Genomic DNA, 21,085 nt, shown 5'->3' on the forward strand with positions numbered 1-21,085 from the left:
AATTTGCAATCAATAAGTAAACGTAATGTTTCTATATTGAATAAAGGGTTTTGCTTTGGTTTAACAAGAGTATTTAGGCTGCTATTTTTTTTTTCGATCATAAAGCACACCTTTTATGATGCTTCGCGTCTTGAAAGCAGTATACAATGTTGTGTAGGCACGAATTAAAACTGACAAAGACGGGAACATGTTGCGTTATGTATGCTAATGAAGCGAATGCAATCAACTAACCCTTCTACACTTGCCGAACATGCTACCTACGTCCGAAGAAGAAAAGAAGTATACTAAATACTATAATATTCTAAGTCAAATCTGATAGTGATAAATATATATAATATATATGATAAGAAGGTACATACATACATACTTGTTGGAAACAAACTTGATATAGTATTGTTTGCTGATGATACCTCTTTGGTTTTTAAAATTAATAGAAAACAGGTACAGTATGACGATGTAAACCAGTGATTCCCAAAGTGGTCCAGGTGGACCCCTAGTGGTCCACGGGAGACTTGGGGGGGGTCTACGTAGGCGTGAATAAAAAATGGGGGTCCATAAGATGTTAATGGGGGTCCACGAAAATGTATCTGCTTTTGATAGTAAAGAGCAAAAATGTAAGCATAGTTTTTATAATGGCCTACCTACATTGTTTTAAGTACTTAACTAAGCAGATAATATTTTAATAAGGCAAGCGACTGTTACTTGTCCAAACTTGCGTATTCGATATTACGTACAATTTCGTGTACAGACTTGCAAAACGCTATTCGCCCGACAATGCTTAATGTTTGTTCATACATGAACTTGCCTACCATTTTTGTTTTTTTGTCAATTTGTGAGAATCACTAACAAATTCATAGATTTTAATTGCTGAAATACTCGTAGGATTACTAAGGATAGAATTAAAAGCAATATTAAACAAATTTAAATTTAGTTCATATTTTAGTGTTTCTCTCAAACTGTGGTTACGGACACATGCCAATAGGTGGTCCACGAGAAAAATAAGTTTGGGAACTACTGATGTAAACAATGCTATCTCTGATAGCACTGATATACACAATAGAGTACACGGGTTTAGCGTTAATAATCTTAGGCTGAATAATAAAAAAACAAAAATTGTAAAATTTAGTACACCAAATGTGTAAAATGTAAAATCTGGTGTACTTATCAATGGGGAATCGATGGATCCAGTTGAATCAATTGAATTTCTTGGCCTTATTGTTGATACCAAGTTGCAATTTTATGAGAAAATGTGATTCTCATAGCATTGGTACATGGAACAAACACAAACTTGTTACTCCTGTTACTCGACTGCATAGAGTCAGTAACTCTTAAGTGGGGCAATGTATACGGTTTTACAACAGAAAGCGTTCAAAATGCTTGTGTTGCCAAATAAAAAAAAATTGTTAAGGAACGCTTGTGTGCGAAAGGGTACTACACAATTAGTGAGTTTATAATTGATAGCAAACCTTGGGAATGAAACGATCGCCTCCTGGCTATTTCTATTCATATTCAATATATGTATTTAATTAGATTGACAAAAAAAAAACCCGTTGAGTTTCTTTCGCCGGTTCTTCTCAAGTCAGGGTGTTTCCTTTTCCGAACCGGTGGTAGTGTTTAATTTGACTATGAATAAGTAAGTATAATACTTCTATAATTCACGGTAGCGAGACGTGCTGGTCGGAGATGCACTCTTTCTGCGAAAGCGTCATGTCGCAGAAGGAAGCCGCGGAGCGGGAGCGGGAAGAGGATGCCGCTGCAGACCCGCTTCGTCGAAGACGACCGGGGAGGAGGAAAAAGCGTTATGCGCACCCTCTCCTCCTGCCTCAATAAGAGCCTCAGGGACTATGGGGTTCTTAGTACCCCGGGAATCCCCCCTAGCAGTTGGAGGCTCGCATAGGCGGGCCGACCGTCAGGGCGTCACAGTAGCATGCGAAAGCGATCACGTGGCGCCCGCCGATGAGACGGAGAGGGTACCGCTGGTTTGTCACTTATTTAGAAAGTTCTTTTAAAAATATTAAACTTAGAATTTTAGACGATATTTTGAAGAGTCATCAGGACATCTTATATCATCAAAGTACTTAAAAAAGTCAAGTAGTTACGAACTATTTAACTTATTTTATATATGTATCGTAGTCACAGTATCTTATTTTTGTAAGTAGCCTTTTTTCTTGTCGTTTTGTTTTTTGTTCTGTTTCTTAATCAGCAAGAATTACTCTCCATATAATCAAAATTTAGTTGAACAAAGTAACGAGTATTAGTCATAAAATTATATAGACACAATATTGCTTAATGATATCTAACAAGTAATGATTTGTAGGTAATTGTTGATGTTACAAAACAAGTTCACATTATTAAATGAAAGTAAAATTTACGTCTTTAACGTACCTGATAAAAATGTTCAAAGATCATAGAATCATGTTATTATTATATGTGCTTATTTTATAATTACTATTTGTTTAGCCGAACTACATATTGTTATTGAATCGATAAGAAATTATCGATTTAAATGTATTCTTGCTTCAGTTTTGACCCCTCTATCAGTTTATCTGGGTCTCTTCAGTTAGTCGGACACTAAATAATATGACTAAATACATTTGAATATTTCAATATGTTTAGATTAATAAGTCGGGGCGTTTTTTTTAAAAATCGCAATGAATGTTTCCAAAAAATAAAAATTAAAAAATGTTTCAATATAGAAAAATGTTGTGTTGCTACACAGAGTTCAAAATCCGACAACTTGTTTCCGGAGAGGGTTGATTTTCCTAGTCGCCACATCGGTCCGAGGGATCAAGATGTAGTTACTATGCTAGATCTTCTTGGCTATAAGGTGAGATATGAGATACGTATAAATTAGAAATTAAAGAAATATGATACAGCCAGTGCAAATTACGTACGTACGTGCTCTATATAAGATGTGACATCTTTAATAATTTATATATATACATATATCTATATATTTATAGAAAACACCCATATATTTTGTATATAACATAAACTGTACTTGAATTAGTAAAGGGAAAATATTCAGAATTTATTAAACTATTTTGTTCTAAGCTAATCTAAATCCTTTATATACCCCCGAGCTTGATATAAATTGGAAATCCAACAGCCAATAAAATGTTCAGTGTCTCTTGCTCATATTTTTTTCATAAGATCGGTTAAGAGCCCTGCTTAAGTTAACTGCTTAAAATAAATGCTTTTTGATCCGTTATTCCATTATTCCAGCTCAATTAATATAAAATAAATGTATAAATATTATAATATTGGTATTATATTTTTTGAATTTATTTTTTAGGAATGGTCAAGGCCAATGGATATTATGTACTTACAAAATTTCTTAGCACTAAAAATATCCATAGTCGTATTGATTATTCGAATTTGCATATCGAAGTTAAAGGCTAACTCTGCATGCATAAAAGTAAACTTAAATCTCGGTAATTATAACAGTTAAATATATTAGTTAAATTAGTTAAAAATGCACAGTAATAATAATATTAAAAAAAATTAAATATTAGGTATATTTTTACCAATAACTATAAAAATAAATTATTGTATTAAAACTACTTTTATCTATATACTATATACAGTTATTTGTAAAATATTTCTTTAACTTTTTAAAAAGGTGTTTAATTTATTACAAAATATGTAGATGTCTAAATTTATGATGATTTAATTATAAAGATTCATCTTTCTTGTTATAGGTGATAACAGTTCTAAATTAGTTCTTGAAATCCTTCGATCAACGTGGTATTGTTGATCGAAGTTGGAATCCTATTATAAAATATTGGTCCAACAACCGACTCTCCACTCTTGGAACTACTATATTTAATAATTTTATTTAGTAAACTGGGACAATCTATATTAACTGAAATAATTTTGTAACAAAACCTTCATAACCTTGATAGGGCTCGGCATATCACTATAAGAAAGAATGGTCATTCTGCTAAAGTTTTTGGGTAAAAGTGACCATATGCTCCGACCATTAGGCTTCTTTGATTAAACTTTCTACTAATAAATTCTTTGATTAAATCTGGTAGTCGAACAGTTGAATTTTAAGAAAACTATGTAACGATAGAGTTAGAAAATAGAATAATTTTAACATAAATAATTATGAAGGATTAAACTCTAATTCTCTTAGTAACTGAAAGTGTTTTTTTTTTCTAACAGAGTTTAGATCAACTCACCAATGATGCGGTTCCTAAGCAAATCCAATTACCAGGACTTATGGAAATTGATGACCCAATGAGTATGTATTACTTTGTTACACACACAAAAAAATCAAAGCATATTATATTTTATCACAATTAAATGAAACTTACTATGCAACTGTTTCTATGCTCTTCAGGCGAGTATGATTTAATTGAAAGAGCCCGTAAAATAGCAGAGAAGAATCAGATATGGCGCTCATTCATCGGCATGGGCTATCACAATTGCTGTGTACCTCACAGCATCATGCGCAATATGTTTGAGAATCCTGGATGGTAAATACCACTATTTTGCATTATAAGAATTTATCATAAACTAGTTTCGCTTGGAGTATATAAATTTTAAATTATATTTTTATGAACATTTTATATGAATATCCCACGTCGAATATCCCGGCAGAACACATTTCTTTAGATTTCTCAAATTTTATTAGAAACTGTATAGTCTTTCGAGCGTTACAGAATAACAAACATTCGCTAACATAAATTCGCAAAATGTTAGTATCGATTATAGAATTTTTTTTTTTTTTTAAATATCGCAAAGAGCAAAAACATATGGTTTATATTTTAGGACAACGCAGTATACCCCTTACCAGCCAGAAGTTGCGCAGGGTAGGCTAGAAAGTTTACTAAACTATCAGACAATGGTTAGTGACTTGACTGGTTTAGATGTCGCCAATGCGTCCTTATTAGATGAAGGTACAGCTGCAGCGGAAGGCCTATCACTATGCCACAGGTAAAGAAATAAAATAATTAATCCAACAGATCTAGATATAAAAGACTATTAACGTTTGGTATTTTAAAATTTCAGACATAATAAAAGAACAAAGTTCGTGGTATCTGAACGCCTTCACCCTCAAACATTAGCTGTAGTTCAAACGAGATTGGATGCTTTAGGCTTAGAAGTTATAGTTGTACCAGATGTCCGGCAGGTAGATTTTGCACAAAGGGACATATCAGCCGTACTGTTGCAATGCCCCGATACGAGGGGACTTGTTTATGACTATTCCGGATTAGCTGCGGCTGCACATGAACATGGGGTTTGTTGTACAATATTATAGTAATCTCAATACAAAAGCACTTGAAACAATACTATTTTTTAGCCATATTTACTCTTTACAGACATTAGTAGTTGTAGCTACTGATCTCCTAGCTCTAGCATTATTACGACCTCCAGCTGAATGTGGTGCGGCTTTAGCAGTCGGCACTTCTCAGCGGCTAGGTGTTCCGCTAGGCTATGGTGGACCTCATGCTGGTTTCTTTGCTGCTGAACATCCATTGGTTCGTTTAATGCCCGGGCGCATGGTAGGAGTCACAAGAGATGCAGCTGGAAGAGATGCTTATAGGTAAGGCAGTTTTTGTTAAACTAGCAAGTGTTAAAATCTATGATGTTACCCAGCATTTGATATTTTTATTTGATATTTATTTTATATATTATACTTTCTCGTAGGTTGGCTTTGCAGACTAGGGAACAACATATCCGCCGTGATAAAGCAACATCGAATATTTGTACTGCCCAGGCGCTTCTGGCTAATATGTCAGCGATGTTCGCAGTATATCACGGGCCGCAAGGTCTACGAGATATTGCCACTAGGGTTCATAATGCGACCTTAGTCCTTGATCATGGTAAAATTATGCTAAAATTATTTAGGAATGACTATTTTTTATGATGAAGCATCATTACAATTAAATATGAATTATCAATAATAGTTATAAAGGAGTGTTTGAAAATTTTTAGGTATAAGAAAACGTGGTCATAAACAATCCAACGATGTATATTTCGATACTCTACATGTAATTCCCGTGGCTGACCATGATGCATCTGTTATAAAAGCACGTGCCCAAGAGAAGAAGATTAATTTACGATACTTTGAAGATGGAGCAGTTGGTGTTGCTTTAGACGAAACGACAACTATGCAAGATGTTGATGATTTGTTGTGGATATTTGACTGCGATAATGTTAATGAGGTAAAATTAAATCATATTATACATCTAATTCAAATTTGATAAATAATTTAATTAATATTTGTATTATTTGTTTTATTTAAGGTTATGGAAACTGGTGATGTAAGATCGCGTAGTGTTTTGAAAGGTCCTTTTCGAAGAACGTCTCCATACCTGACACATCCTGTATTTAATATGCACCATTCTGAAACTAGAATAGTACGTTATATGAAACGATTGGAAAACAAGGATATATCACTGGTTCATTCAATGATACCATTGGTAAGGTTTTGACGATATTATTATTATTAGTAAAGAGAAAGGCTTTCTAATTTTTAAACTAATTTATGTTTTAAAGGGATCATGTACGATGAAGTTGAACTCAACGACTGAAATGATGCCGTGTTCGTTTAAACATTTCACTGACATTCATCCATTTGCACCTCTTGATCAATGCCAAGGATATCATACATTATTTGAAGAGCTCGCGAAAGATCTTTGCGCTATTACTGGCTATGATCGAGTTTCTTTTCAACCTAACAGGTATGGAATACTTTTGCTTTAGATATAAAAAATGATTCAGATATCGTAGGTTTCATTTTTAATAATATATTTATACAAGACTTTATTTTTAAATTTCAATGATTTGCTCATTTTTAAATATTTATCAAAGATATCAAATTATAATATTGAATTATTTAAAAGCTTTAAAACGTTGAATAAGTTTTAATGAAAATTTGAAACAGTTAAAATTATACTTCTTAATGTGAGTACATATATATAAATCTGCAATTTTTTGTACATTTTTATTTAAGCGGTGCTCAAGGTGAATACGCTGGTTTAAGAACAATTAAACGGTATCATGAATATCGCGGCGATGCTGGGCGAAATATATGTCTTATACCAGTCAGCGCTCATGGCACTAACCCTGCGTCTGCACATATGGCCGGTATGCGGGTCTGTGCGATACGTGTGACTCCTTCTGGAGATATTGATATGGAACACCTTAAAGACATGGTAACTGCTTATATCATAACTACAACTTGAACTTTAAATAAATTGTAGAATAAAAATAATTATTGTTATAAGTACATGACAAAAAAACAATCTTAAGATTTTCTAGTAGTGACAAGAAATTGAAAATAGTGATAGTCGATATTAATAGTGGAAAAAATCCGAAAAACTGACTCAATAAAATATTAAAACCTAATTGATAATAGCGAGAACATCTTAAATAATTAACACGGATAAACAGGTCATGTCATGGTCATCACACAGGTAGAAGAGCACAGCGCGAAGTTGTCGTGCCTGATGCTGACATATCCTAGTACATTTGGCGTGTTCGAGGAGCGCGCCGCTGACGTATGCGCGCTCGTGCACGCGCACGGCGGACAGGTCTACCTCGATGGAGCCAACATGAATGCTCAGGTGATCTGTTCTCTTGATAGCATATATTACATGATTCACACTTCGTTTTTCGAACAGTTTGACTGTGATAAACAGTGTAGGCTCATTTTAAAATAAATTATTACAACATAGCCTTTTTTCAGTATAGGTCGGTCTATGTCGTCCGGGTGATTACGGCAGTGATGTATCACATCTTAATTTACATAAAACTTTCTGCATACCTCATGGTGGAGGAGGTCCAGGAATGGGACCTATCGGCGTGTTAGTATAGATCTTTAATATAATAATTAGTAGTTTCTAAATATATTTTTTATATATTATCTTTGCTAAAATTATGATTAATCTTTTTTTTACAGGAAAGCTCATCTAGCGCCGTTCTTACCGTCACACCCGGTGATAAATCCACTTGCTGATTTAGGAGACGCGGCTCACAGCTTCGGCTCAGTCAGCGCAGCACCCTTCGGATCTTCGGCTATTTTGCCGATCTCATGGGCTTATATAAAAGTGAGTAATAAATTCAAAGTGTTAATGTTTTTGTAAGTAATTTTGTGGAACGAACATAGTCTTCCCAAATCTATTTAAATTTATCAATACTTAATAAATATAGTTATGATTTAAATTATAATGTATGTATAGTTACTGCAAAGTAGTAATGTACATTACATTACATTTTATATAAGTAAGAAGATCATTTTATAATTTGTCTTTATACTCAAGTATTGAATTACACAGATGATGGGACCTAAAGGTCTGAAGCGGGCGACGCAAGTGGCTATCCTTAATGCTAACTACATGTCACGGAGACTAGATGGTCACTATAAGACTTTGTACAAAGGTGAAAGAGGTCTGGTTGCACATGAATTCATCATAGACGTACGAGATTTGAAGAAAACGGCTAACATTGAGCCTGGTGATATCGCTAAGCGTCTAATGGATTTTGGTTTGTAGCCTTTCGATATGTTATCAGTCATATATTACCAATTAAATTATTTAATTTTAATGTGTTCATATAAAAAATGCAAATAAGTTATTTTCTTATTAAATTTATACGTGTAGGTTTCCACGCGCCGACCATATCATGGCCCGTGGCTGGTACTCTTATGATTGAACCAACGGAATCAGAAGATCTTCAGGAATTAGATCGTTTTTGTGACGCACTCATAACAATTAGAAAAGAAATTAAAGATATCGAAGATGGTCTCATTGACAAAAGGCTGAACCCAGTAAAGGTAATTATTTGCTTGAAGTAAAATAACAAACGCTAATATTTAATAACAACTATGTAAACGTGCGAATAAATTAAACAGATGGCGCCACACACTCAGGAGGAAGTAATAACAGAGGATTGGAACCGACCTTACACTAGGGAACAAGCCGCTTTTCCAGCAGTAAGTATTATTTTTAATGAGAGTATTACGATGATAACTCACTAACTAATAAAAATAATGTAATGAGGTTAACCATTTTAGCAGGATTTCAAAAAGTATTCGCAACATTTAACGTTTCAATTGATAGGTATATAATTTGAAAATTTCTGAATAAATTTAACTATAAATTCTATGAGCTTAAATGATAAATGTGCCGTACAAAGTGAATTTGTTATTAGTAACTATGGTAGAAAATAGATCACTTTTTTAACGCTATGAATTGCTTTTACTTCAATGTACGTACGTAACAAAGGCGCCATTTAAATAAATGTAAAAAGTCGATTTTAACTCACTCTTCATTGTCGTATAAATTTAACTGTACATGGGTGATTCCAATAATACTACATAAGCCTAGTAGCATCAAGCTGATTTAATGCTGTAGCCAAGAATATAATTCTTCAAATTCAGACTAATTTGGTTTTATTTTTAAATTATATTCGATATCTTGATATTAATATTATAGATTTTACTAATTTAAAATTTATGATATCTTGCCTAAAGTGGGCCAATAAAAGCAGTACATAAAAGTACCTACATGAAACTATATTTTTTTATGCAATAACTAATTTCGTTCTTTTTTCAGCCGTTTGTTAAAGGAGAAATTAAAATCTGGCCAACGGTCAGCCGCATTGACGACATGTATGGTGACAAACATTTAGTTTGCACTTGTCCACCTGTTATCGATGACTTTTGATATTATTGTTGAGGTGAAATTGTAAATAAAATACTTCGGCAGCGATCACATAATGTATTTAATTATCAATATTGTCGTATAATAAATATTTTCTTTAAATAACAATTATTTTTCTCTTTCCCGAAGACAATTTATTTATTACTTAAGTTTAATTTTACTAGTTTCATTTGAATAATAGTTAATTGCCATGAAATATTGACTCCAACCGAGCTTAATATTATTTGTAATGTATGTTTTTTAGTTAAAAAACATCAAAATAAAGGTTTATTCAGTTTCTTCTATATAATTTTGTAAGGCTCAAATATAATACGGATTGCTTTAATTTGTGAGTGGTACTTTTATTTATTTATTATTGTATTAACAAAGCTTTTCGTATTCTGAATTAGCTATAAAAGCGAATTTTAATATCAGCTTAAAATATATATTATTTTACATAATTACTAAAGTAATACTTAAATGTTTATCAATTGAAATCATTCAAATTAGTCGATACAATAATTAATAAAGTAAATATTTCGAAAAAAAATATCTAAATATATCTAAATTAATAAAGCTAACATAAAAGTACATATAAAAGTTTATAATACAAACAACACACAAATATAAAATAAATTGTAATTTTATTGTAGTTTTTATTTTTGCGGCGAATTTATTGATTCTTTTGGATACATACCTAATCTAACTCCAATATCTTTAGGCAAGCGGATGGGTGGCCGTGTTGGAAAAGGGTGGTAGGAACCTGTTGAAGGACTGCGTGGGTACGACAACGATGATAATGTATCTGTTTCTAAAAGAGACGTTATAGCACTACAAGTGTCATCATTTTCAACCTTAGCTTTATCACTTAGTTCTAGAGAGTCCCTTGAGAGTGTTGGTGTATCTTTATTTGGAAATACCTTTGGTGAAATAGGCGTGGAAACTTGGTCTAATGATGTAATTTGACATAAGGTATCACTAGAATTGCTTTTTGCACCCATAGGTGAATCATCATCCACAGACGGATCACACGTAAAACTAATAGACGATGTAACTCTCTGGGAAAAATCACTAAATGAGCTGTTTTCGGTTTTAACTAAATTTTCGCTCATTTTTGGACTTTGATCCATTGTCTTACTACATTCGTCGCTTACTTGTATCAATGAATCATTGTATTTGTTCGAATTCGTTAAAGGATAATTATAATCATCAGATGTAAAACGACGTTCGTAAGTAGATGAATCTTTTGTTTCCGAAGAGGGTAATGTAGCAGAAATCTTTGAATCACTTGAAAAAGAATATTTTGACCATTCATCTGATATAGGTCTCCTATTTTTATACTGTACACCACTAGAAATAGAAATCTCAGTATCCGTATTTTTGTAATTTTTATCAACATGTTCCGTTCGACTTGAACTACTTTTAAAATCACATTTTGCAAAAAAACCTTTATTTTCCCACCCGTATAAATCTGTTTTGTTACCGAGGCCTTCAATACTAGGTGTTTTAATACTTTTAAAAGAAAATTCGTCACTTCCGGTTGCGACATTCCGTAAATCTAAAGAGAATGGGTCATCAATTGATATTGGTCTAGCTCTTAAAATATCAGATTTGTCAGTTGGCACTTCTCTAGGTATTCTCTTAAGGCAACCTATTAATGAATCGGAGGTAGATTCTTTAAGTAAAGGGGAGCTTAGTAATTTTGTTTCTGTTATTTTTGAAGAAGTGAAACTGCTTTTGAATTTTGTGTCTATATTTTCACTTATACTGTCTTGCAATGAATTACTGTTTACCGCAGCTATATTTTGCTTTGTTAAAATTCGACTTAGTATTTGTGAGTTTTCTTGAATTATTTGTAAAGCCCTTTCGCTATTTTTTCGACCAGATCGTAACATATATTCTTTTGACGCAATTGTATCTGTGTCTGCTAGTAGTTCTTCTAAATTCGTTTTTTTTGTACTTTCAGAAATATTTTTATTATTGTTGTATTTCACATTGTCTTTTATTTGTATTTCAACATTTCCCTCTTCATTAATGCCAGGGCTTACTGATTTTTGGCAAATAAAACTATGACTTTGGGGTAAGGAGGAAGCCCGTTCAACTTCAGTTTTTAAATTCCTTTCATTATTATTACTTTGAAGTGTCAATGAATCTGGTTTTTTAGGTAAACGTGAGTTTCTTTTTGTAGGACGTCGACTTGGAATGTCAGAATTATTAGGATCGGATAATCGAGCTCCAAAAAATTCTGGGCTGTGTTCAAAATATTTATCAATTTTCAGTGGAATTGGTGGTTCATCTTCGCTCACAATAAGGCTATCGGAACCGGGACTCCTCGAGGGACTTTCAGCGAACGGGATTATTCCCTCTGACAGGTCAATGTCCGGTACAAAATTCGGGTTCATTGCGAAACTGTCTATTATGTCTGGAGGTCTTGAACTTTTTTGTAGTTTTGAAGTAGAACATAGTTTATGTGGCAATTCTTTACGTCTTGAGTCAAAATCAACAACACAATGGCAAGAAGGTGAATTAATAGGACTATAATCGGTCAAAGTGCTAGATTTTGATACATTCGTTTTTTTGTGACTCTTTCTTTCATCATATTCTGGTTTCTGAATTGAATACTTTTTATCATATAATAATCTGGGATGGCGCATGCATTTTAGCGGGTACGTTGTGGTTAAATTTTTTTTCTTATTGCTAATATCGTGCGGTTCTTTTAATTTCAATTCAAAGCCATCTATATAAACACGTAACGGTTCTCCAGCAGCGGAATCGAGATATTCAGAAATGTTTTTCACTTTCACTTCTGGCGTATTTACTTTTTTTTCTGGAGGGGAAGAACAGCCAAAAGAAGGTTCTTTATCAATAGGCGGAGAACTACTTTTGACATTTTTATACAAAGGAGAAATTTGTTTCGTTGATTGTTTTTTGTTTTTAATATTTAAACTGTTATTTTCTTTATCATCAATTGGAAAATCTTGTTCCGAATCACTTGCTTTTTCATTTTCATCACAAAGACTAGTATCTGTACTAGATTCAGACCGTGAAGAATATGAAGATGTTTCGCTAGAGCTACGAGATCGCATTGACGCTATCATTGCATTAGCTTCTAATTCAGATACTATCACACCGTCACCAGTTTCTTCTAAATCAATTGAAGTTTTTCTTCCTATTTCTACATTCTTTTCCTTCTTAATATCTTTCCATTTTACAGAATTTCTTCTATTTTGTGACTTCCGAGTTTTTTCTTCTTCCCAGCTAATAGTATCGTTTGTAGCTTTGTCCTGATGTTGACATGCTATTTCCGGTAGAGATGTTGTTTGGCGCGATGGTGGTATAGCTCCTGGTGGAGGACCAAGTCTTCGTCCTCTTGAACTAACTATAGCACTTTTTCCCAGAAGCAAATTATTCACTGTGAGTGAAGTAGGAGAAGTAGGAACACCAACTGAAATGAAATTATGTAAGATGTATATATTTTGTCTGACTTATGTATTAATGTATTTAAAAATGTTCAAACCTGCAGCGTGTCGAGCGCATGCAGCAGCTAAGATAACATGAGCTTGACGCTGCCTTTCACGAAGACGGGCATATTGTCTTTTGAGTGCTCCTATATCTAATGACAATCGATCACCCGCGCGATCTTCCCGTCTGGGTAAAACCTATGCATAAATAATAATTAGATTTTCATCAAAAACTTTAACGTAGATCGTAGTTGTGTTAATCATTATTTATTGTTAAAATGTATATTATCTTCTTTTCGTAGAAAATCATCTAACACGATGTTGATTAAACTGAACTATAAACTACTAGCGACAGGCCCCGGCTTCGCACGGGTGCAATTATGATACTAAATATACTACAGAATGTCTTACAACGTTTACAGTTTTTCAGTTATTAGACAATACAAACCGCTATGTCCCTGCGTTTTAAATCTCTAATATCTTGGAAAATATTCATTTAAACTAAATGCTGTAAAGAGCTATATTGATCTATATTAAATGCACAATGTACTTAAGGTACTTAATTGGATAACGATTAATGCTGTATTGCTTAAAATCGCTTCGAAAATAAGCCATTATTTCTCGTAAAAATTAAAGGATAAAAAATGGTTGTCGTGGGCAATCCCTAAGAGATAGACATATAGCATCTTTTGTGGACTTTTTTAAAGACCTTTTTAAGGTGTACAATACTGTAGTAAATTATTTTGACCTATCTCCTAAGATTCAGCCAGCGTTTGCAATGTAAACGCAAAAAAATATTTACGACATCAATTTAGAAACCTCAAACATTATCAGTGTTTTTGTCTTGTATTATTGTGTATGTATTATATACCTTTCTCTTGAATCAATCTATCTATTAAAAAAACCGTATCAAAATCAGTTAAGTAATTTTAAAGATCTAAGCATACACAGGGACAGACAGCGGTAAGCGAATTTGTTTTATACTATGAAGATACGACTAAAATCTCGCTTTATATTTTGGGGCCAGGACAAAACTGTTATAAAATTAGGTATTACCAATTACAACAAAATCATAATAAAGTACCGTTGCCAACGCCATTTTATTTCCATCATCGCTAGAATCTCCCTCATCTTCAGAGTAAAAAAGCCGTAAACCTCGTTTTGTCATTGACTGCACCTAAAACATTTTCACTATATCTTTCAGTAATTAACATAAACATTGTTTCCGAATGCGTTAATAAGTTATTGTAGTATGTTTTCTCAATGCAATTTTGAATTGACGTTTAAATAAACCACAGTCATTGAGAATACGATATTTTTTTTAGTATCTTCATAAACATGAATTTATTTGTTTTTTATCATTTTCTTTATTTTTTGTGTTTTTTCATACGTTTGAAAAATTATATGATATTAAATGTTCGAAATATGACATTATAAGAAAAGGCGTAGGCCGAGTTGTGTAGCGTAATAAATTAAAAACTACTGCTTTTGACTTATTGTTAAAAAAGGTCAATAGATTAGTGGAGTATAAGAAAAACAAAACAAAGTTATTAAGAAAAAAGGAATATACTCATACATACCGCTGATTGTAATGGAGGGTGATATACCGGTGGAGCATTCGGTGGTGCGGGTGGCGATACTCTGTATCTGTGCAGACTTCGTAAGCGAGGCAGTTCGGGTGCTGAGTTGAAAGCAACAACTCTTACAACTAGAGTCTCTCCCGCTTCCCACACTGCACCGACACCGCCTCCCATACAGCTGTAGAACTCATCTGCCGACCGTGCTGACAGAATGCGACTACAAAAAAAGATATATGTATCTCTTACTCTTTGATTAGATCGGTGACTTTCTTTAATTTTGTCTTTTTAATAAGCAAATCTATTTAAAGCTGTTATTTTCACTTACTCTTGAAGCATATCCCAGATCGCAAGTGCTGTGAGTAACAGAATTTCATTGCCATCTAATAGAATTAGGTCCCAGATTCTCAGCAATGAATCTCGAGGCAGCCACGTGGCGTATAATGTAAGAAACCATTGCATCGTAAATACATCTGGCAAGGGAGGTTCTACACCACCGCCTAAAATTAATAAAATATTTATAAATTGTCTATCTGGTAAAACCAGGGCAAAGTAGACGATTATGTAAGAAGAAAAAATAAAAAATAATAATCATGGCTTAGGAATAGAGGAGAAGACCTCAGATTTTTAGTGTGTACAGCACCTCAGTACATACCTAAAATCTAATTGTGTTTAGCCAGACAGTCCAGCGAGAGCGTATGTAGACAAGAAAAAAAAATATCCGGCCAATATGCGTAAAAAATCTACAGTAAATACACTATTCGAGTGTTTGACACTAACGTCGCTATTTATAAGTACACCACATCCTAAACCATAATATGACAAATAGCACTATTGTCACGGACGTTACGTGCTCCGGGAAGTTTACCCTAGGTAAGTATTCATCCCAGCCCTGTATATTGTCCTTAGGGTGTAAAAGACGAACATGAGCTTCCTTACCTAAACAACAAGAGGAGTTGCCTTATTAGGAAAGGGTATGGTACATGTGTGTCATGATCAACTCATAGATAAAATTAAGTATGCGGCAATAGCGAAGACGCAGGTTTTAAGACGTATTATCCCAGGTCTGTCTTAATCCAGCGTATGAAAAACCTCGGGTGTCGGACAATAGAGGAAGTTTTGCTGATAGTCGATCTGATAGTGTTGGAACATCGGAATCGGACAATTTTTTTGGGGATCAAAACACTGCTTGCATCCGGACGTTAACGGGGTTGGCTTTGCGTGCAGTCGATACATTCGACCACTTCTTTCTGCCTGGGCGAGAATGTTTCATATAACGCGATAAAGCATTTTAACTTGAATGGCCATAAAAAATGTGAAGATTTATTAACGCTGGAGAAGGTCATCCAAATCAAAGGTTGTCTTTTAATTCGATCCGCCTAGGACTAACCGTACTTGGTATCCAAGTCTAAATGGTTATGCTAATTAATATTTAGTTATGTTATGATGTACGTGTAAATAAGTAATTTACAATGCGAATGTAAAAATAAACAAAACAAACAAGCTAATAATAAAAAAATTGAAGCTGATTATTTAAAAATTAAGTTAGGTACATTTAAAAAGTTATTAAATATTAATTATGTATTTTAAGTTAAATGAACAAATTAAATTTATATTATTTATATGCATATACCGTCGGAAATTCTTTGTAAATGATCCATGTGTTGGGCAAGACGCGGTAATCGTAGTCGTAGGAGGTCTCTGAAGGCAGCCATATCAGCTGATAAGCCTCGAAGATCATCAGCGAAATATCCTTCCGGTAGCACCGCTTCGACTAGGTATATCATCACCTTAAAATTTTGAATAATTGTATTGCAAGCAATTTAAAGTGTTTAGAGATATGATTACAATTTCACATCAAATCACCTTTAGCGAATCTGATTCTGATTTATCCATAACTTCTAATATAATAGCGGCTAACATATTAAAACCTTGACAATAACCAACATCTTTATTCCACCTGAAATTGGAATGAAATATATTTAAAAATAATAATAATTAAACAAAGTAATCTAGATTACATTATGATATTATAACTAAATGAAATACCTGGCATAAGCTAATAATACCCTCCGAAGCATAGCTTGATTTTCTCGTCCTTCTGCTCCACAAAACAGAGAACAGCCAGTCCGATGTAGATCCTAGAAAAGTATACCCATAAGCCACAGCTTCTATAATTTTAGAAATTTATAAGTATCAATATTAACGCAATATATTGTTTATTGATTAATTATGTATTATTCATAGTTAAGTAATGAAGTTCGAAACCAGTCTTTAAATAAATAACAAACGGTTTAATAAAAAGATTTCATAAAAAACCAAAAGAATAAAAATCAGGCGGTAAAATTAGGTTCATTGTTCGAAGATTAGCTCTTTATGGGTTGAATGTAGATGTATACAAAATGTACCTTGAGAATCTGAGCACTGAGTTCAGTATCATCGGGCTGGGCGGTCCCTCTGAAGCATCCACGTTCGGCGACCGGCCAGTCGATGCCCCGCGCGGTCAAGTGGCGATCTGCTAGCGTCAGCCATAGCTGAAAATGTCATTGAATCTCCAATTAGTGTGTGATGTCATTCCTTAGACTATAAATTATTTTTATGATGATTAAAAAGTAAAAGCTAAAGTATTATCAATTTGTTTTCTTTTACAGTCGCTTTATATATTGGTAATTATTAACGTTATTAAAACCAACCATAAAAGAACATAATATGAATATTATAAACAAAAAAAAAATCTACATTGACCCAATACCCAAGTTTTCTGTAAAAACTAAAACTCCAAACTGACTGTAATTTTATGTAAGGAGAAGCTGTAAAATAAATAATAAATTACTTTTATACGAAAATAAATGAAAAAATACTTTTATTTAAAAAAAATTGTATGTTTATTTGAAAATATTATTTTAATCTTAAAAATGAATACACAGACGATAAACAACCCTGCATTTCTTCAACTGTAATGCATGTGATAACATTTACTTTTATAAATAATGGACACGTTATCTCAATATAGATTATATCGAAACAGTATTACATGATAAAATCTGCTTTTCAGTTACATGTAACTCGAAGTATGTTAGTGAAAATAAATATTTAATAGAATATTAGCCAACTAATCCATTAAATATACTAACTTTTCTTCGAAAATGTTGTGGTACCCCGGCAGGAAGACGAGCGACGAGGCGCATCGCATGCAGCCACTCCGCGAAGCCGCCCTCGCCGGGGCCTTCGTTTCCCGGTGTGACTCCAAAGCGAGCGCTCGTATCGCCAGCTTCATTATTATTAGATTGTTTTTATAAACAAGCATTTATTAAGCAGGGAGAGGGATTTTGTTAAGTTTTGACGTTTAAAATATTGTGTATTTATTAAATGTTCTAGACTCAAGGCTTTTTTATTTGCTTATATTATTTTGTAATTAAGTTTATTTTTTAGAAGTATATTTAAGTACCGATCACATATTACAAGTATCCGTTGCGTAAGTCATATAAATTTCTCTCGGCAGACATTAATTTAATTTACGACTTTAAAAAGAGAAGATCAATACAAGATACAAATATGCTGGTCGTAATTAAATAAAGCAATTTTGTAAATGTTATTTGTACCTGAGGCAGTCCTTGCAGAACTCGCCAAGTTCCTTAGAGAGTTCAAAATAGCACTCATCTGTTCTGTACAACGTGGACATTTGACACCAAATGCATATCTTTAACTGCACTGAATAAATAGTCAATGATCGATGAATATTATTCCGTCAGCACATTCTCATTTTTGAAACATCGGTATTTTTATGATTAACATAATAGATACACGGTATACTGTTAAGAAAACATTACGTGAATTTGAAAATGCCATTTCGCCATAACATTTATTACTGCGTCGTCGACCAGCTGATACGATGTTTACCGGGCAAGTCACGGACTAGAGACAGACAACCCCACCAGGGTGCTCGCCCTCTACTACTTCATTGCAAAGGGTTTTATTTTAAATCGATTCTCGTATAGCAGCACAGACAAAATTGGTTGAAATGCCGATATAGCGTGTTGTGGTAGATGTCTATGTAGAGCATGCGCAATCAAGTAAAAGAGCTTTATCTGTGTGTGTTGTCTATTGATTTCGCACGGTTGTGTACGTCAGTTACAGCTACGACTGTATTGAAAAAAGCACCTTGTGCGACTAGTTCCTACATACTTTGATGTGTAGTATTATTTAAGGTCTTTGAATGGAAACGTGACGTCTGATTTGTTATTCATAAATTAATTTCATAGTAAGGTTAAAATTCATAGTATAATTGTAAATATTATTTAAAATAATAAATATATTTCAACTTTTCGTGTAAATAATGGTAACTCAAAAAAAAATTTGCAGTGGATTATGTGGTTAACACGGATTTAAATATTTGGTCGTACGATATTTATTACAGCGAATATTATGTTTTATTGGCTTAAAATTAAATTAAATTTTAAAGTTTTATACATACTAATATGATGGAGAAGTACAGTGAAAGCCGAGCATAGTTTTTTCTGTTGTCGATATAATCGATCTCGTGCCCGCAAATATTTTGCTAAACGTTCTCCTGCAATTTGTAAACTAGTTTTCCATTCGATTAATTGTTCACGGATTTCCTGAATGTCTAAAAAAATACTTAAGATAAATATACCCAAAGTATTACAATCGAACAAAATATTTAACATTGTTCATTGCGTATCTAAATTGTATAATTTCAAGCGATAATATTACCTAAGGATTCTAGGTAGCTTCGTTCGATGGCATCTGTTTGTTCTCCGCAGTTCGACTGTGATGACGTAAAGGATGCAGCTGCTGTTGATCTGCAAAGTAACTCCGATAATTTACTTTTATAGATTTATTAGCATCCACGTGGGAATGTGAGCATAAATTGAAACATTATAATGTAAGCGAGGTTTTTTTTTAGTAACAATAAAAAAGTGAAACAAATATAATTTAAAAGTGTGTGTCTTAGGATGGAGTAGTCAAGCTTTTGTAAAATTATTGTATAAAAATACATATTGCGTAGTGTATAGTAGATAATATGTCTCCGCAAAAGTAAAGCGATACTAGTCGGTGTCAAGTATTTCTATTTTAATTGTCCTAAGTTTTCAAGAAATCGTGATATAATGTTACATCGGTGATATTTAAAAGAATAACAGCTGTTGGAAGTTGGAAAGCAGCACAAAGGAAAAACAAATAAGTAGAATAAGTGAAGAAGAAGAATAAATATTAGGTTCTTACCCTTGACTGAATTCGATGACGCTGCTACTACTCCAATCCCGTTGATCAGCATAAATGTCGTTCAGTAATTGATCTATTAAATCCTTGACTTCCTGCTTCTACAAATAAAATAATATCATCACTAGAATAATATAACAAAACACTACAACTGTACACCACAACTATACAAAGAGAAACTACACAAACATAAGCATTTTATAATTCATAGATAAAACAAGTAGTAGATATAAACTCTAAAATAAATTAAATACCTGTGCAACGTTATTGATCGGCGGTGGTGCTGGTATGTTTCTTTGTTTCTTCAACAAATGAGCTTTTGTTATTTTAATATTTTTGTTTTTTTTCTGCGGCTTCGACTTGTCTATATATAAAGAAGAGAAATCAAGTTCATACTTTACTACTCGTAAATTAATCGGTTGATCGATTGTGATTGTTTTCATTTTAAAGTCAATATATGTCAAGATGTCTTTTTGATATATTATTGTTTTTTTTTATTGTTTGAAGTGTCATCACAAAAAGATGAAAATGTAATGAACTAGGCTATGGTGACGGGGGCGACCGATAGGCACCCACTCGTTTGTTGCTTGTTCGTCCCGATACCACTGATAACGCCTATGTTCATTTGAATGCATGCCAAACGACCTAATCAGAAACGTACACTAAAACCAACTGCTTACTTACTGTGTAACGTACAATGAATAATCTATAAAGTTGTATGATTTTAACATTCCACACATTTGTTACGTTCTACTGTGTATAATTTTCATTCCATTAAAAGTATAAAAAAGGAAAAAAAAAGTTATTACAAATCTTTTTCGTGTTATCGTTAATGTAATTTTTTATTATTTTTAATTTATAAGTACATATACAAAGCTTAGAACATTTTTAGCGTAGAGATAATTTTTTCTCTAAAATATTATAACCCTTGCAATGGCAAAAATAAAAATAAGATCCTTAGTGTAAGTATTTCTTTAGATTACTTTTACATATTCAGTGGTTCTAAAGAGTCGATAATACTATTCGTTCAACTATTGCACATAATCCTTAAATGTTTGTGCTAAAAATGCAATACACATACAATTGAATTAATACCATAATATTCTGAACATTAATTTTCCATAATTAGATTTTTTTATATTTGCGGAATGAT

At 33.0% G+C, this 21,085-nt stretch overlaps 3 protein-coding genes across 4 annotated transcripts in view; 1 reads left to right on the forward strand and 2 right to left on the reverse strand.

Moving 5' to 3' along the window:
• LOC113393218 (peptidyl-prolyl cis-trans isomerase G-like) overlaps positions 1-21,085 on the reverse strand; it is a 149,292-nt gene that overhangs the window by 31,233 nt on the left and 96,974 nt on the right. The gene's annotated exons all lie outside the window — the stretch shown is intronic.
• Positions 2,527-9,782, forward strand: LOC113393217 (glycine dehydrogenase (decarboxylating), mitochondrial). Its single transcript, XM_026629997.2, has 18 exons — positions 2,527-2,827; positions 4,168-4,246; positions 4,346-4,481; positions 4,777-4,941; positions 5,017-5,245; positions 5,328-5,551; positions 5,656-5,831; positions 5,944-6,173; positions 6,255-6,431; positions 6,508-6,692; positions 6,965-7,166; positions 7,428-7,577; positions 7,705-7,817; positions 7,913-8,060; positions 8,289-8,496; positions 8,613-8,785; positions 8,864-8,944; positions 9,567-9,782. The coding sequence occupies exons 1-18, from the start codon at positions 2,609-2,611 to the stop codon at positions 9,675-9,677; spliced, it is 3,006 nt and encodes a 1,001-aa protein (XP_026485782.1). The 5' UTR covers positions 2,527-2,608; the 3' UTR covers positions 9,678-9,782.
• On the reverse strand, positions 9,719-20,460 carry LOC113393215 (uncharacterized protein). Of its 2 annotated transcripts, XM_026629991.2 has the most exons (14): positions 20,187-20,460; positions 19,936-20,033; positions 19,426-19,514; positions 19,166-19,318; positions 17,826-17,962; positions 17,100-17,225; positions 16,741-16,832; positions 16,558-16,651; positions 16,325-16,481; positions 15,020-15,191; positions 14,695-14,911; positions 14,199-14,291; positions 13,171-13,312; positions 9,719-13,098 (listed from the first exon to the last, which is right to left on the reverse strand). In XM_026629991.2, exons 1-14 carry the CDS (start codon positions 20,373-20,375, stop codon positions 10,310-10,312), a joined length of 4,548 nt encoding a protein of 1,515 aa, XP_026485776.2. In that variant the 5' UTR covers positions 20,376-20,460; the 3' UTR covers positions 9,719-10,309. The 2 variants fall into 2 exon arrangements, with proteins under 2 accessions (XP_026485776.2, XP_026485779.2); XM_026629994.2 differs by lacking the exons at positions 19,166-19,318; positions 19,426-19,514; positions 19,936-20,033; positions 20,187-20,460 and adding an exon at positions 18,294-18,718.

The sequence above is a fragment of the Vanessa tameamea genome, chromosome 6, assembly GCF_037043105.1.
Source record: "Vanessa tameamea isolate UH-Manoa-2023 chromosome 6, ilVanTame1 primary haplotype, whole genome shotgun sequence".
Lineage (NCBI taxonomy): Eukaryota > Metazoa > Arthropoda > Insecta > Lepidoptera > Nymphalidae > Vanessa > Vanessa tameamea.

Excerpts from the sequence above, each read along its gene's own strand:
- LOC113393217 (XM_026629997.2), top strand. The coding sequence starts at position 2,609 with ATGTTTAGATTAATAAGTCGGGGCGTTTTTTTTAAAAATCGCAATGAA. Across the intron at positions 7,818-7,912 it reads GGAATGGGACCTATCGGCGT|GAAAGCTCATCTAGCGCCGT; the intron begins GTTAGTATAGAT and ends TTTTTTTTACAG. Across the intron at positions 8,061-8,288 it reads TCTCATGGGCTTATATAAAA|ATGATGGGACCTAAAGGTCT; the intron begins GTGAGTAATAAA and ends TGAATTACACAG.
- LOC113393215 (XM_026629991.2), bottom strand. The coding sequence starts at position 20,375 with ATGAAAACAATCACAATCGATCAACCGATTAATTTACGAGTAGTAAAG. Across the intron at positions 17,963-19,165 it reads TGTACTTCTCCATCATATTA|CTGGCGATACGAGCGCTCGC; the intron begins GTATGTATAAAA and ends ATAATAATGAAG. Across the intron at positions 16,833-17,099 it reads TCAGTGCTCAGATTCTCAAG|GATCTACATCGGACTGGCTG; the intron begins GTACATTTTGTA and ends ATACTTTTCTAG.